This window comes from Pinus tabuliformis, chromosome 4_1, assembly GCF_031772625.1.
Source record: "Pinus tabuliformis cultivar Carrire ecotype Pingquan chromosome 4_1, CPIR1, whole genome shotgun sequence".
In the NCBI taxonomy this organism is placed as follows: Eukaryota; Viridiplantae; Streptophyta; class Pinopsida; order Pinales; family Pinaceae; genus Pinus; species Pinus tabuliformis.
This window is the reverse complement of record NC_142303.1, coordinates 403,560,093-403,575,153: the sequence shown is the minus strand read 5'-3', so window position 1 is coordinate 403,575,153 and position 15,061 is coordinate 403,560,093. Positions and strand designations below refer to the sequence as shown.

Sequence of the window (15,061 nt, the reverse complement as noted above, 5' to 3'; positions counted from 1 at the left end):
TATTTAAGCCAAGGTATATATCTTGTTGCTCACGTTGTGAAGAAAAGTGTTGAAGTCTACAAGCATATGACAATTTCCTTGTTGAGTGGTATCTTGTTGATACCCTCTAGTATTAAGGTCTAATATATTGTTGGTTAGAGAAGTATTGAATAGAGTAATGAGCAAAGGACATGGTTTGACAGTGAGTTTGCATAACAGAGCATATATTAGAGTTTTGAACTTATTTGAAAAGTGTTGGCTAGAGTTATTCAAGGATGTACGGCTATGCTACAAAATATTAAAGGATTGATATCATTGTTGTGAAAACATATAGACACATTTATGTCTGCTAGTTCCAAGTAATGGTGTATGAGTTGCACTCAGAACTTGCTTGAGTAAGACCTAGTATATCTGAGTTTGATGATGTGTGACAGAACAAATGGTTTTGGACTTGTTTTCAAAGTTTTGGGCAGAGGTTGTTATGCAGCTGGAGATCAGGGATTGATCTTATTAGTTTACTGTTGAAGCTGCTATGATTGACAAAGTTTGGTTTGGTTTCGTAAACAAATTGTCTTACTTACAAGATGTTATTGATTCAGTAATTTCATCTCAGAGACTTGTTATGGATCTATCTCTATGCTCCTAGGGTTTTCTATTATACATGTTGAGCAGTGGTAGATTTGTTTGGTGAGCATAGAGTATTGAGTGTTATTGGATTGTTTAGCTTGGGTTTGATCCTTTTTGGTGTAGAGAGAGTTGGTATTGCTACTAACGACCATGTGCCAATATTGTAGATTGACAGTGAGCAGATTGATTTGATTTTATATTGAACAAATGTGGATCCAATCTGAAAATATAAGAAATGCAATCCATTGTGGTGAATTGAAGGTTCAAGCCTTCAAGGCAAGTGGTGGATTGTTGAGTAGGGTGGCAATGTGGTGCAAGGTAAAGATTGGAGTCTCCTTCAGGCTGGAGCCTAAGAACACTTCAAGGTGGCAGGGTGGTGCTTGGGCAACAAATTGATGTTGTTGTTGAAAAATATGATGTTCTATGTTGAAGCAATTACTTATTCCAAAAACTTCTTTCTATTGCAATATTAGTTAAGCAAATGTAGATAGAACATAAACCAAATGCACAATAAAAGACAAAGAAGAACGAAATGAGACATAGAGAATTTAGGTCCAATGACCATGCAAAACCCACAAGGGGAAAATATAACCAAATTATTCTTCTATTAGATATCAATTGTTCAGTAGAGATATAAAGTACAATGAGAAATCAAGAGAATGAGTAAGTTCACCCAAATCTAAACAAGTTGTAGCATGAAGATCATTGGTAGCAGCAGCAGATGCAAACATTGAATCAACCTTCCCTTCAACTGAATCAACACTAAAACATTGAAGCACTGAATCAACCTTGGCTCACCAATTTCTGCTCTTACTCTCCAAGTCTCTCTCTCTCACAATCTTCTTTAAGTCTCTCCAACTCTCTCTCAAGTTCGAATTCTTCTTTCACAATGCACAAGTAGTAAGGTGAGAAGACATGAGACACCTCCAATTATTATCAAAAAGGAGCAATCGCATGCCTTGAGGAAGAGTAACATATGCCATTTAGGGGAGTGTAACTCATGCCATTAAGGAGAGAAACGCATGCCTTAGTAACTTATGCCATTAAGAGAGGAATGCATGCCTTAGTAACTTATGCCATTAAGAGAGATATGCATGCCTTAGTTAAGGAGAGTGTAACATATGCATTAAAGAAAGCGTAAGAGGGATCTTTTATGACATGCCTTTAATGCGTGTAAGAATATGCCATGTCTTTAATGAGTGTGTAAGCAAGAGTGTAATGTATCATTAGGAGAGAGAGAGAGAGTTACGTAGTGCCATGTGAGTCATCAAGGGGAGAGGTGCAAAGTGATTGAGGTGATGAAAGAAAGGTGACTTGGTAATTCTTTTTAATAATAATATCATAGTATCATAAAGTATAATAATAATAATATTAATGATTAAGTCGATATTGAACAATTAGGATTAATTAATGATAAGTTAAGTGATTTTCCTTCAACTATACTTGATTACCAATTGATGCAAGGTGATTTACTATTTTTGGAAAGTCATACTTGAGATGCTAGACATGAATTTCTATTTTTAGAAAGTCACTCCAAAATTGACGGAAATGAGATTTTATTTAAGGAAATTCATCCCTGAGCTGACAATTTTCAACAATTGCAGGCTCTTCGAGCCTGCTTCCAATTGGAGCTCGTAAAACCAAGGTGTTGGCGCATCCTATCAGTTGGAGCTGATAAATCAAGGCATTGGAACCTCCTTCCAGTTGTTGCTGGAGAATCTTGGAAGTTGGAGCTTCCTGTTGAGGTAATTTGTAAGACTTAAAAGTGCTCAATACTGATTCACCCCCACCACCCACCACCTCAGTGTTGCTTAATATTCCAACAACTAGCGCCTTACGAATCAAGATTAGCCACTTTTCACATCATTTTTGTAGCAAATAGTAGGAAAAATCTCTTTCTAGAAAATGCCTCTATTGGAAATAATGTGGAAAAAATCATTTTATGTGGAGACTTCTGATAAAGTTCAAATAAGATTTTGGAAATTCCTAAACTTAACATAATTAATGAACGTGAACAATGGCAATTAATAATATGGAAGATTATTTCAAAGACATGGGAAATAACCTTAGTTACATGGGAACCGCTCCCGACATCTAGGAACCTGTTCCAGCTGTTATTGCATTTCCGGGAGCTTTGGAACAGGAGCGAAATGATCCATTTTCATGGGGAACGACAACAGGAATGGGGGCACATTTTTGTCACATTGGTGACTCTTATCGAGGAATGTGGGAGCGGTGTTTTCATCTCCCAACAATCAATTTACTATTCCAGAGCATTTTAAACATTCATATACAGTCATACTTACATATGTATTCAACTACCTGATGAACCTAGAGGAGAACACGGGAGAATTCAGTGGGATTCCACACAATAGAATAGTTGCTTTCGGCGCTCCATGACACCATATCATTCATGGTCGGGTCATCCACCATATCATACGTCTTCGTTAAGAAAAGGGGTGTCCCATTGCTTTTGTCGTTATGTGAAACCCTCCACTGCACTAAATCAATCGGAATTCTACATCAAATGGTATCCAATTCGCATCATTTGATCGGGTTTGAACCCGCGACTTCGCTTAAAGGGCCTAATAGAATAGATTGAATCTAATGTCGTGGGGAATGGATGAAGGTATGATTTTGCAAAGTGGAAATGAAAAACACACACAATGAAGTAAACTTTCAATCCTTTGATCTATTAAATTTTGGAAAAGGTTACAGTTTATGATCCTTTAGGGTTTATAGAATTCTAAAAATGTATACAATACTAATAAATAAAAAGCATCAATCAAGACACAAACTCGTTCTTATACTTTACCGAATGCAAACAAGAAAAAACATTTTCAGACAACTTTTGATAACCTTTACAGTACTCCATAGCTTGCGGCATCCATTTGTCTGCACACTAATCTAACGCGCATTTCCCTTAAGAGAAATTGACCCACCGTGAAGATATCGCTCCTTCGCACTTATCACCGTATATAAATAAAATCTATGTTTGGGTTTATAAACTTTTCTGAAATTTTGAAAAAGTTCATCATGATTTAAGTTCAGATTTCTTTGAAACAAATGGAATGAGGGTAACTTCCTTAGATTTTAATTTTCAATTGAATGATGGGAATTTCCTTAGATTTTAATATGCAACATATTTCGAATGATTTTTAGTTATATTTTTTTAAAAGGAAGAAGTTAATTTTGTAGATTTTTTACATACAATTTTGATAAAAATCCAAGGAATGAATTTTTTATTATTCAATATGAATATATATTTATTTTTTTGAATTATTATTAAAATATCATTATATGTTTCAATAAATCTCGAATGAAGTTATAAATTAACTTTGATTATTGAATTGATATTATTAATATTAATATTAAAAGTTAATTTAAAAGTTTAAAAATATATATAAAAAAAATTATATAATTAATTTTTTTTTTAATTACATAATATTGTCGCTTTCGATCAGCCATTTCCTGTAAATTTTGGGGAAACTTTTAGCCGTTCCCAACACCCATACCCAAGTTCCCCAGCTCCAGAAACTCGTGCAACATAGGAAATAATTGATGGTACATGCAATATGATGCATATACCTTTGCATGTGGAAACATGTTATTTGAAGCCTAGACCATTTTACACACACACACACACACATATATATATATATTAGTGATGTGGAGATCATGAGTGATGTTTAAAGGCCATTAAGATGCTAAATCCAGAGACACTTAATGCAATGAATATTAGCAAGCAATTCAAGGAAAACAGCTTAGAAGAAGGGATATTTGGAAGCTGTATTTATTCCAAGAAAAGAAATATGTTAACATGACACAGCGTTTTGATATTCCCTCATTTTTGTAAAACATTTCGAAATTACAAATTTGACATGCAATTAATCTACTTTGTTAAGTTTTCTTAAGCTAGAAAACTAGAAATTAGTTATAAGCAAATTTACTTCTACTGAATAAAAGCACCAACTAGGGTATTAACAAATAAAATTCAACGGAAAACGAATTTACCAATATCAATCACAAAAATGACACAAAATTTACCCAGTCATAGTTCTTCATTAAACATCTGACTTGGGCTCCCTTCCTAGGAAAATGGCCCAACTGAGGAATTACATACAACATTGGATCTGATCTAGCTAATCAGACCCTCCTTGGCTAAACTAGATCTGCTTGCCACCCCTTCCTTGGACCCAACACACTCACTAATATGTTTCTCTCAATCTTGTGTTGTTGTATGGTGTGTATCCTTTCTCCCTAGCCTTGCCTTTTTAAGTTTACATTGAGCTAAATCCCTAACCCTAATCTCCAAAGTGATTGACAGCCGAAACTAGATCTTGCCTCACTTGAGATTAAGGGTTGAGATTAAAGTATAATCACTAAGTTAATTTACTTTACTTTTACTAAGTTTTGCTTAGCTCAATAAGCCAACATAATACTTATGTGTTTTTCCTAGGTCTAACTTAGGCTAAGTTTCAAAAACAACTAGCTCACACTTGAGCAAGTATCTAAGGAAACTGTGGGCGACTTCTGCATGCCTAGACACTTAGGCCTGTGCAGAAGTACCTGCATGGGCTACAAACATCCACATATAGTGCTTTCCCATGTATTGACATTTACTTTAGCACATTTTTATCAAATTTGAAGTTATAAGAAAATCGACTTTATTTAATTGACTTTATTTATTTTAGTATATCAAATCATAATAAAACAGCTTTATTTTATTTCAAAAATAATGATGAATTTCACAAGATATTTTTTTTGCTCTGACAATTATTTTTCAAATTTCATCTTCTAATTCAGATTCATATTGGAACCAAGTTACTTAGGTTAAGCATATGCTAAAACCCCCAATGTCAACTCAAAGATGACGAGCATGCAGAAGTAAGTTTTAAGTAGTTGAAAACTCAAAGGTTATGAGTGAGACATAATCCCAGCGGTTAAGGGTCTAAAGATGTTGACATGCTAGGGAATTTTGTAGCATTAAGTTTCGAATCATTAACTGGAGCAACTCTAAATAACAAGATGTGGGGAATTTCTCAAGGACCAGAGAGCTATGTGTAGCCTCCTAAGGACTTTAGCGAGGTATCATCAATCAATGGGTTGAAGCTCAATTGGGTAAATTCTAATTTCTGAGCAATTTTGCAAAGTGGGCAAAGAGAGGGACTTCAATAGATTAGAGTCAATTACGACATGTAAATGGGCATAAGGTTGAAGTCCCGAATATAAAACTGGGTACATAATCATGATGTGTCATTTAGAAGTCAGGAGGTGTCATCAGTGTTTGTCATAGTCACATAAAATATGCTCCTGGAAATGTTATTGTTGAGGTTGTCTTGATATTGCCTCTAATAAATTTAATGTCACAAGTTCTGCCAGTGTTGAACTGGCTTGCTCAACAATGGACAAAAAGTATCATTTATAGGACTTGCACAGCAAACAAAGATTATTTAATTAAATTTAATTCCATGGAATGTAATGATGATGACCTCTAGAAGACACAATTATTTCCCTAAGAGAGCAGATGACTTTTTTCATGTAAAGAACGTTCAATACACACACACTCCAATGAGTACTGAGAAAGAATAGAAGATGTATGTTAGAGTCTTATGTTTAACAGGTGATCGGTTTGGCAACAAGTATTATGATCTATCTGTGGGTATAGCACTCGCAGTAGATTTGAAGAAGTTGTATTTGGCATGATAATTATCGATTGGAAAAACTGAAGCTAGCATGAAGACAACATTTCACAGTAAATAGATGAGCATTCCTTCACATATCTAGAGTACTGTCAAGCATGGTTGGAGAAAATGGCTGCTGATCTACTTCCAGGTATGCCCAGTGCACTTGAGTATCATTCAAACTATCAGAATACATCCATTTGTAGGAAATTGAATTTTTTCTATGAAACAGTGAATCCAATTTGTTGAATTAACCATTCAGTTGATTTGAGGGTGGGTTGGTGTACCAGCACAAGAGTTGGAATGATGGTTATCTTTCCTCCATGGTGTTTGGGAAGAGCTCAAGGGGAACTATCAGAAATATGTTGTCACATTCAATTCTGGAGCATGAGCGAATGTTTGCAAACACAAGTGTCAACAAAAGAGAGAATTGCTGGTACATATCAAGCATACATAGATTTTAAGACTTCCATTAGGAGAAAGGTAGTTTGTTAGAAATAGAGACTGAACAACAAAAACTTATTAATAGTGAACAATCTAACTAAAAGGTATGGCACATTATTCCACATGATTATAGAAAAATTATGTGCTAAACACTAATAATCATACCACATGTGTGCGCACTCGAAAGGTGGGCAAGGTGGAACCATTTTGTAACCGCGCCCAACTATAAACATAGCTATCTGGAAAAACATAGAGAGCATGACTAGTATGAAAACACATATAGATAGATATGCCAAGAAGCATTGTTAAAACAAAAGATGATAAACACATTGCAAAGAAATCTAGAAAAAACTGAAGGAAAAGGAATCAATAATATAGGCATGTCAATAGCCAAAGCTGCATTACCATAGATACGACACTGAGAAACTAGAAGATATACAGGAAGGAAATATGCTAACCTGGCAAGCCTTTTTCTTCATTAAAACACTAAAATTGCTGCTATGACTAACTTGATATAGAAGGAAATACAAAAAATGGCGACGCTGTCTTTCATATTCTCCATCTTGCAAAGCTTCAAGTGACTGACAAATGTAAAATGAGATAGTCATTACCAGTTATCCAAGAAAAATGACAGCATAGTCACAATCCTAGGTTACCATGAACTGATATTAATATTCAACAATTAGAAACTAGTCCAAACAAGTAATTACAAAAATCTAGGCAGCTTAAGGATCACACACACACAGATATATCTACATATATATATATATATATATATATATATATATAGTGAGAGAGGGGGAGAGACAGAGAATGAGTGAGTGAGAATAGCTGAGAATCAAAATACCTGTAGAAATGGTTCGAACAAATCAAAAATCGCTTTATGGTGTCTTTCAATGCGGGTGTGAAAACACTGACCTAAAAGAGTGTTGCGCATCACACTGGGTGAAAATGTTGTTTTCAGCCAAAGTTTGCATCCTACATTGATTTAATCATTAGTAATTTTTAAAACAAAAATGCAAGAATGCTAAGAAAGTACTAAGCAATGCAAAAAAGATTAAACAAAATCTTCACATCTTAGAAACTAGGAAATAAGAACATACCTAGGATTTTAAATAACAGCTTTAGAATATCAACTGCATGTGCAAAGTCTTTCGCACTATCATCACTAACATGATTAAGAACTATGCTGAGAAAAATGGGATAGTGTTCTATAATGCCCTCCTCAAACACCGATGGGGAAAGGAAGCCAATCCTTTTCAGCAGAAACACCCAAATTTAGGAACAAAATCATGGAATCAGCATGAATCACAAAAGCATGACATTTATGTTAACCAACTATAAGACAGATTCCCTTTTTGATGCAGTATTAGAAAGCACATACAATGATTTAATTCCTAACCACACTGACTCCCGATCATATTGAATCCTTGGTCTAGAGATCTTCTTGTTGGGAGGAGAATTGTTCAGAAAATCGATAAACTTTTTCACTAATGGCTGTACTGGCTCCAAACGTGATGTCTTCCTGAAAAGGAAATAAACAAAACAAAAACAATGAAGTTATGTCAAGGGTTGTTTATCGATTCCCAGAATTATTGAGGATCCGGTAAGGATGCGTTACTTCTCTTCAGTTTAACAAAAATGTGGATCAATCATTTATTTTGACTGTAGTAACAATGTGCTAGCATCTTTCCAACAATCACATTAGAATGTTAAGGCATGTTGATCACTTCTACAGTGTAGCCATTTCAAGAAAATAAGGAAAATGATAAACAGAAAAAAGGTAAGGCTTCCATAGGTTGAAAAAAATTGAAAAAAAACAAGCAATTTCCAAAGTTAAGTCAGAACAAGAATGTGGGAGTACCACATCAACTATAAGTATGAAAAGAGCAGAGTCAAAAGAATAAAATAAAGTCAAAATTGTCAATAAGCATAGCCAATGCAACTACTGTATTTGTTTTGTTATACAAAGTCTCTTGTATTTATGGAATTTGATCAAAACTATACCGCATTGTTGTTTGAATAACAAATAAACAACAATTACTTTTTGAATTTTAGATGGTAGATGATACCTTATGTCCCCAAGAATTCCAGCAAGCCGAAAACCAATTGCTCGGACTTCTGTATTTTGAAGAAACAGAAGAGCATAAACCCCCTAAAAGTTCAGCAAGAAAGTTATAATTTAAAATGTGTCCATTGGAAATTAGTTGCCTTTTTAAATTTGCAAAAATCGTGATGAACTATCAAAGAAAACCAGTTTAGTATCATCAATCTTCTATAGTACCAGATATTGTTGTTTTTCCATAAGAGTTATTTCATGTGACTTCTCAACTTCAATAAGAAAGGGGACAAATTCATTTGCTACAGCTTGGTCGTCTAGCAAATCAGGAAACATTAGAACCTGCACACGAAATGCACATATAGTCATTAAATAGATTGTAGCCATATATATCACCAATCAAACACATTAGCATACATCACACCTTGTGCAAGCTAAACAATGCTATCAAAATGCACAGTAATTAAAAAAAATCTAGCTGATATGACATCCGTTCTAAAAGCTATGATCCCACCAAGTGTATAATTTTGACACAATATCACTATTTCTTAAAGATTAGTCAGAAGATTACTAAAGGCCTCTCTATGGTTACAATTTATTTATCCTTCAGTCCCTCTCTACACAAATGTTAGTTCTTTCAGGATACACTTACACATACAAAAACAAGAGAATTTTCACAATAAAAACTTGTAATGTCATATCTGAAGTGGATCTTTTCACTGACCACCAATCAGACCCTTGTTAAATTCAAAATCTCAAACAAAGTTAAACAAATTTGACTTTTCAACTAAAAAGCAAGTAAAACCTGTTGCTGAATAGCTTGATAAGGGAATGCTCATTCCCTATTTTTTGCGGAGGATGCCTCTTGGAAAAGGAGTTGAGTGTTGAGTCTCTACCGTAGTATTATCATAGAGTGTGTTTCTCTGATACTAATTTCGAAGACATCTATCAGCAGTTGAAAGAGAAAATAACAGCTGATTCAGAAGCATACCAGTACCATATCTCCAAGACGAGATACTTTGTTTTAACCAAAATGGATAAAGAGTATAATAAAGATTAGCTGCAGCCACACGAATCACGATACAGCAGATTAATATTATCCAAAAGAAGAGTCTTGTTTTCAAACTTCAAAAGACACAAAATATGCAAGGGAGCTGTCTAAAACCCTCCTCCCATTTATAATCATCCTCAATAAACTATCATTCCTGGTAATTTAAATTCAAACAAACTGTCCTGACTCCTGGCATATAGTTAGATTTGCAAAACATAAAACCTGAAATATATGATTGAAAATTTGTCCATTGCAGATGTTCTTCTTGCTCTCCAATTTGCTCTTTTCATCACTTTCTTCAGCTTCCATGTTTCCCTGAACCTAAAGTATTGTATCTTCCTCCACAGCTGCATCCTTGGAAGATCCTACAGAGATATTAGGGCTTCTAACAGAGTCAGTAATTATCTGTGCAAACATGTTGTGCTCAAAAGACAGCCTTTCAATTTCGGTATTCTAAGTAGCCACTTTCATCTCTAAATCTGCATTTTTGCCTTTAATTCCTCTCAAATTGAACATATATATTGTCATTGAAATACAAGACTGTTGCCTGGAGTCCCACCCGCCTATTCCACTTGTATCCCCAACATTGTTTCCTTTCAGTTTCCTAATTTAATTTCCAGCACAGTTTTCTATTTCGGCAATTTTCCATGTTTGGCAGTTTTTCGGGTTCTGAACTTCCAGAGCCATTTTGAGGCCCTAAACAGAATTTTCTTGAGAAACGGGCAAACGAGACGCACACAACCATACCGTTTTCAGTTGAAAGATGTTGTCCTCGGATCGATCTTTCTAACAAGGTATCGTGCGCGCCAAACAGAGATCATATGCCAAAGTTATAACCTTGGGATGTTGACATTCCAACTAACCCCAGCGGGGCCCACAAGATTTTGCCGCTTCATCTCCTAGGGTTAGGGTTTTGGATGTTTAGGGTTTCTCAACATTTCTTCATGATAGAAAGGCCTCAGATCCTCATTGTCACTCAGTTCTCTAAGCATGTAGCCATCATATCTCTTCTCATAGATAAGCTACCATCGCCCAAGCTAGTTGGTTTCTTTTTTGCATGTAAACAGTTTTGGCAAACCCTTGTTGGTGATGTGTTTTACGTTCTGAGCATGACCAAGAACCCAATTTTAGTTGCTACCTTGGAAGACTAGTGTTACATCATAACCTTTGAGGAGGACAAAGTATACATTCAACCCAAGAACTCCAGGACAACTAAAGTGATAGGGGTCAGGAACAACAGTTTGTTCAAGCTGCAATTTGAGCCAACCCAGGCATTGTTGAGTTGTAGCAAAGGGCTGGGGGAGTTATGGCATAAAAGAATGGCTCATCATCATCATAGTGAGCTTAATGTGCTCAAGGAGATTTTGACAAGGCAACTAGAGTTGAAGGTCGAGTAGCATGAGACGTTCAAGGGCTGCACACTAGGCAAGTACACAAAGACCAACTTTTCAAGCAGTGACACTACAGCCAAAGGGATTTTGGACCTAGTACACACAAATGTGTGTGGACCCTTGTCAATTGTATCCTAAATGGGTACCATTACTATGTGACCTTCATGGACGACTTCTCCAAGAAAACCTAGATCTATTTCATGAAGAACAAAGACGAGGTTTCCAACTGGTTTAAGGAGTTCAAGGCTCTTTTTGAGAACCAAACCGGGAGAAAGATCAAGACACCAAGGTTCGATAATGGACGCAAGCACACCTCTAACGCCTTCAAGGACTTTTGTGCATAGAAGAGCATTAGGAAGGAGTAGATAGTTCCATATAACCCTCAGCAAAATGGTGTTGCAAAATGGAAGAACAGGGCTATTGTTGGCGCAGCCAAGGCTAAGCTTCATGCTCAGGAGCTACCTATGTTTTTATGGCAGAGGCTAGCAATATTATCGTATATTTGCAGAATAGAAGCCCACACAAGGTGTTGGGCATATTGAGGAGGAGGCATTTATGGGGAAGAAACCAGATTTGAGACACATCCACATTTTTGGATGCTTTGTGTATTGCCACATTCCATCTAAAAAGAGAATGAAGCTAGAACCTACTACAGAGAAGGGGATTCTTGTGGGGTACATCAAGTATTCAAAATCCTATCGAGATTACATTCTTGCGCTCAAGAAGACAGTGATAAGCAAGAACATGAAATTCAAGGAAGAAAGGGCTCCTCAAAGTGTTGCGGCACAGATCTACCTACCGTTGAGGTTGAAACAACACAGATTCAGAGCATTGTCACACAAATTGGAGTGAAAAGCGAGCAAGTCAAGTAGGAAGAGTATGTTGGTACTCCAATATATTCAGTAAGTAACGCAAGGCTCCTTAGTGTTATTCCAGTTACATGGCATTGATGAGTTAGTTGACTGAGATCGAACTTGTCAATTTTCAAGGGCATCCGAGCATCAAGCATTAATGGATTCCACGACAGAGTACTCTTCCATCATGGAGAACAGTGTTTGGGAGGTAGTGTCGCGACCAAAGGGCAATTCAATCGCAAGCTTTAGATGAGTGTACAAGATCAAGCATGCTGCAAATGGCCACATGGAGAAGTTCAAAGCCTATTTTGTGGCTAAGGGGTTTTCACAAAATGAAGGAATTGACTATGATGTGACCTTTGCCCTTATAGCCAGGTACTCATCCATTAGGATTGTTATCTCTATAGCAACACAAATGGGTTGGAGGATTCGCCAAATGGATGTGAAGACAACCTTCCTCAATGGTGTTGTTGAGGAAGAGATTTCCATTGAGCAGCCAGAGGGTTTTGAGGTGCATGGGAGGGATTTCCATGTGTGCGGATTAAGGAGAGCATTGTATGGGCTCAAGCAAAGCTCCCACAGTGTGGTATGCCAAGATTAACAGCTACTTGCAGAGTGTGGGCTTCACCCAAAGCGAGGCAAATTCGAACTTGTATTACGTTCACATAAAAGGGGAACCTATCATATTGGTGTTATATGTTGATTACCTATTTCTCACAAGATCTAAGAAGCTCATAGCAGACTACAAAGAGACCTAGCAATAGTGTTCGAGATCAAGGATTTCAGTTTGATGCACTACTTTTTGGGTTTGAAGATGTGGTAGAAAGAGGAAGAGATATTCCTTTGGCAAGGGAAGTACATAGTTGAGATTCTGAAGAGATTCAAGATGCAAGACAGAAGGCCCATGTCCATGCCACTTGTGACCAACTCGAAGATTGACACTTCCAGATCAAAGGCAATGGACCCTTATTTATATAAACAATTAATTGGCTCTCCCATGTATCTGGTCAACACCAAACCAAATATTTGTTTTGCAGTGAACACACTTAGTCAATTTATGGTGGAGCCTAAGCAAGTTCCTTGGGTGGCTACGAAAAACGTTTTGAGATATCTTCAAGGCACAATCGAGTATGGGTCGAGGCACACTCAACAAGATGGAGTGAAGCTAGAGGGGTACACTGATGCAAATTGCGAAGGCGATACAACTAACAAGAATTGCACTTATGGGTGCAATTCCATTGTAAAATCAGGAGAAGTCTCTTGGTTCAACAGAAAACAAAAATCTATTGTGTTGAGTTCAACTGAGGCCAAGTACATGGTAGATAGTTTCGCAACTTGTAAGGTCATTTGGTTTTGAAAACTTCTTGTTGGGCTTTTCGATCAAGAATTGGAGCTGACTATCATTCATTGTGACAATAAAAGTTGCACCAAGCTCTTTGAGAATCCAGTGTTTCATGACAAGTCAAAACACATTAAGACCAAGTACCGCTTCATCAAAGATTATGTGAAGAAGGGGGCAATGAAGCAACAATACATTCTTGCAAACGAACAATGTGAAAATTTCATCTATTGCAATAATTGAAAAATATTCTTCTAACTGTCAAATTGATTATGCAGTTTATTTGCTTAGGCAAATATCAAATAAATTTACTACTGCAATTTTCACAATAAATTACTGCGGATAATAAAATGTCGTAAAGAGAGAAATTCTAGCACACACACAGAAAACATCAACACAGTTATTTTTGGACAATTGTCCCCAGAAAAACCCAATGTGGGAAAACCGATGCAGCAGATGAGGGTTTTCTTATTAATTTTCAGCAGCAAATCTAAGTACAAGAATTCTGGCAATACTGAGAGAAATTTTAGAAGAAATTTCTCACTCTACACAGCAACTCCCTGACCCCGAGATGGACACTCTGTCGATATGATGGTGCCTCCGCATCACTCTCTTCATAGTGACTATACAGTGCTCTCATGGAATATGCTCTCCCTCACACTGTCTCTTCTTGAATTCAAAAATCTGCCTTCCGGACTCTTGTTGCTACCCTCTCTCTCTCACCTACTACTCACCCTCTGGCTCTATCTCCTCAATTAAATCACAGCCACTGAAAAAATCGATCTACCTGGGCAACTGAGTAACTACACTGGTGTGTTTTCCATCTACCCATCGTCTTCTTCTTATAACCTTTTGTTAGAGCACCAACGGCCAATATTAAAACATAATCGATGGCCCAGATTATTTCCATGTCGATTCGTGTGAGTTTCTAGAACATTCACACCATGACTTAATTAATTCTAATTAATTAATCATATTTCCTATGTTTAGACTTAGGAAATATTAAAAACTAATTAATAAATCTAATTAAGTCCTCTTTAGGTGGAATTTCCATAAATGATTTATGGGTATTGGAGAATACATGTATTCTAGCCTCACCACCAAATCTCGTGTCTAGAACACATCCGATGCTACAAAAACTAACGCTCCCTCTTAGCAAGGAATGTGTTCTAGCACTGCAACCCACTAAAGAAACTCCCTATCTCTGCACCACCTCCTATCACGTTGTTGATGTTTGGCTACTGTTGCCCACTAACCATTGCGCAACTCTGATATACGCTGCATCTATGTTGTTGTTGACCCTGCTGAACTGCTACCAAAATTGCATCTGCACTACAACTCCCTCTCATCTGTTGTTGTTTTAACTGCAACATTTTCAATTGAGAACCATCTAAGGTACCAGGTATCTGCTACTGAAACGAGTTATCCACCATACCCATTTGTTTCCTGAACTGGATGAACTTAGCTCTCCCTAGAGCTGACGTAAGTCTGCTACCTCATCTCCTATGGGAAGATATTGTAGTTGAACTGCCCCACGCCGTACACAATCTCTGATGAAATGAAATCTAATATCAATGTGCTTCGACCTGTCATGAAACATTGGATTCTCAAAGAGTTTTATGCAACTATGATT

The 15,061-nt window shown here is 36.6% G+C and overlaps 1 protein-coding gene across 3 annotated transcripts in view; it reads right to left on the bottom strand.

Annotated features, from left to right (window-relative positions):
- The window catches only part of LOC149176028 (P-loop containing nucleoside triphosphate hydrolases superfamily protein), a 150,004-nt gene that overhangs the window by 91,477 nt on the left and 43,466 nt on the right, over positions 1 to 15,061 (bottom strand). For 2 of the 3 annotated variants that reach the window (XM_089419835.1, XM_089419836.1), the window contains exons 3-9: positions 9,019 to 9,135; positions 8,807 to 8,889; positions 8,119 to 8,259; positions 7,838 to 7,989; positions 7,582 to 7,712; positions 7,193 to 7,315; positions 6,900 to 6,973 (exon numbers count right to left, since the gene is read on the bottom strand). In XM_089419835.1, the coding sequence (XP_089275961.1) occupies positions 6,900 to 6,973; positions 7,193 to 7,315; positions 7,582 to 7,712; positions 7,838 to 7,989; positions 8,119 to 8,259; positions 8,807 to 8,889; positions 9,019 to 9,135 (821 nt within the window). Of the gene's footprint in view, positions 1 to 6,899; positions 6,974 to 7,192; positions 7,316 to 7,581; positions 7,713 to 7,837; positions 7,990 to 8,118; positions 8,260 to 8,806; positions 8,890 to 9,018; positions 9,136 to 15,061 lie in introns of those variants that run through there. The other variant, XM_089419837.1, reaches the window with a different exon arrangement.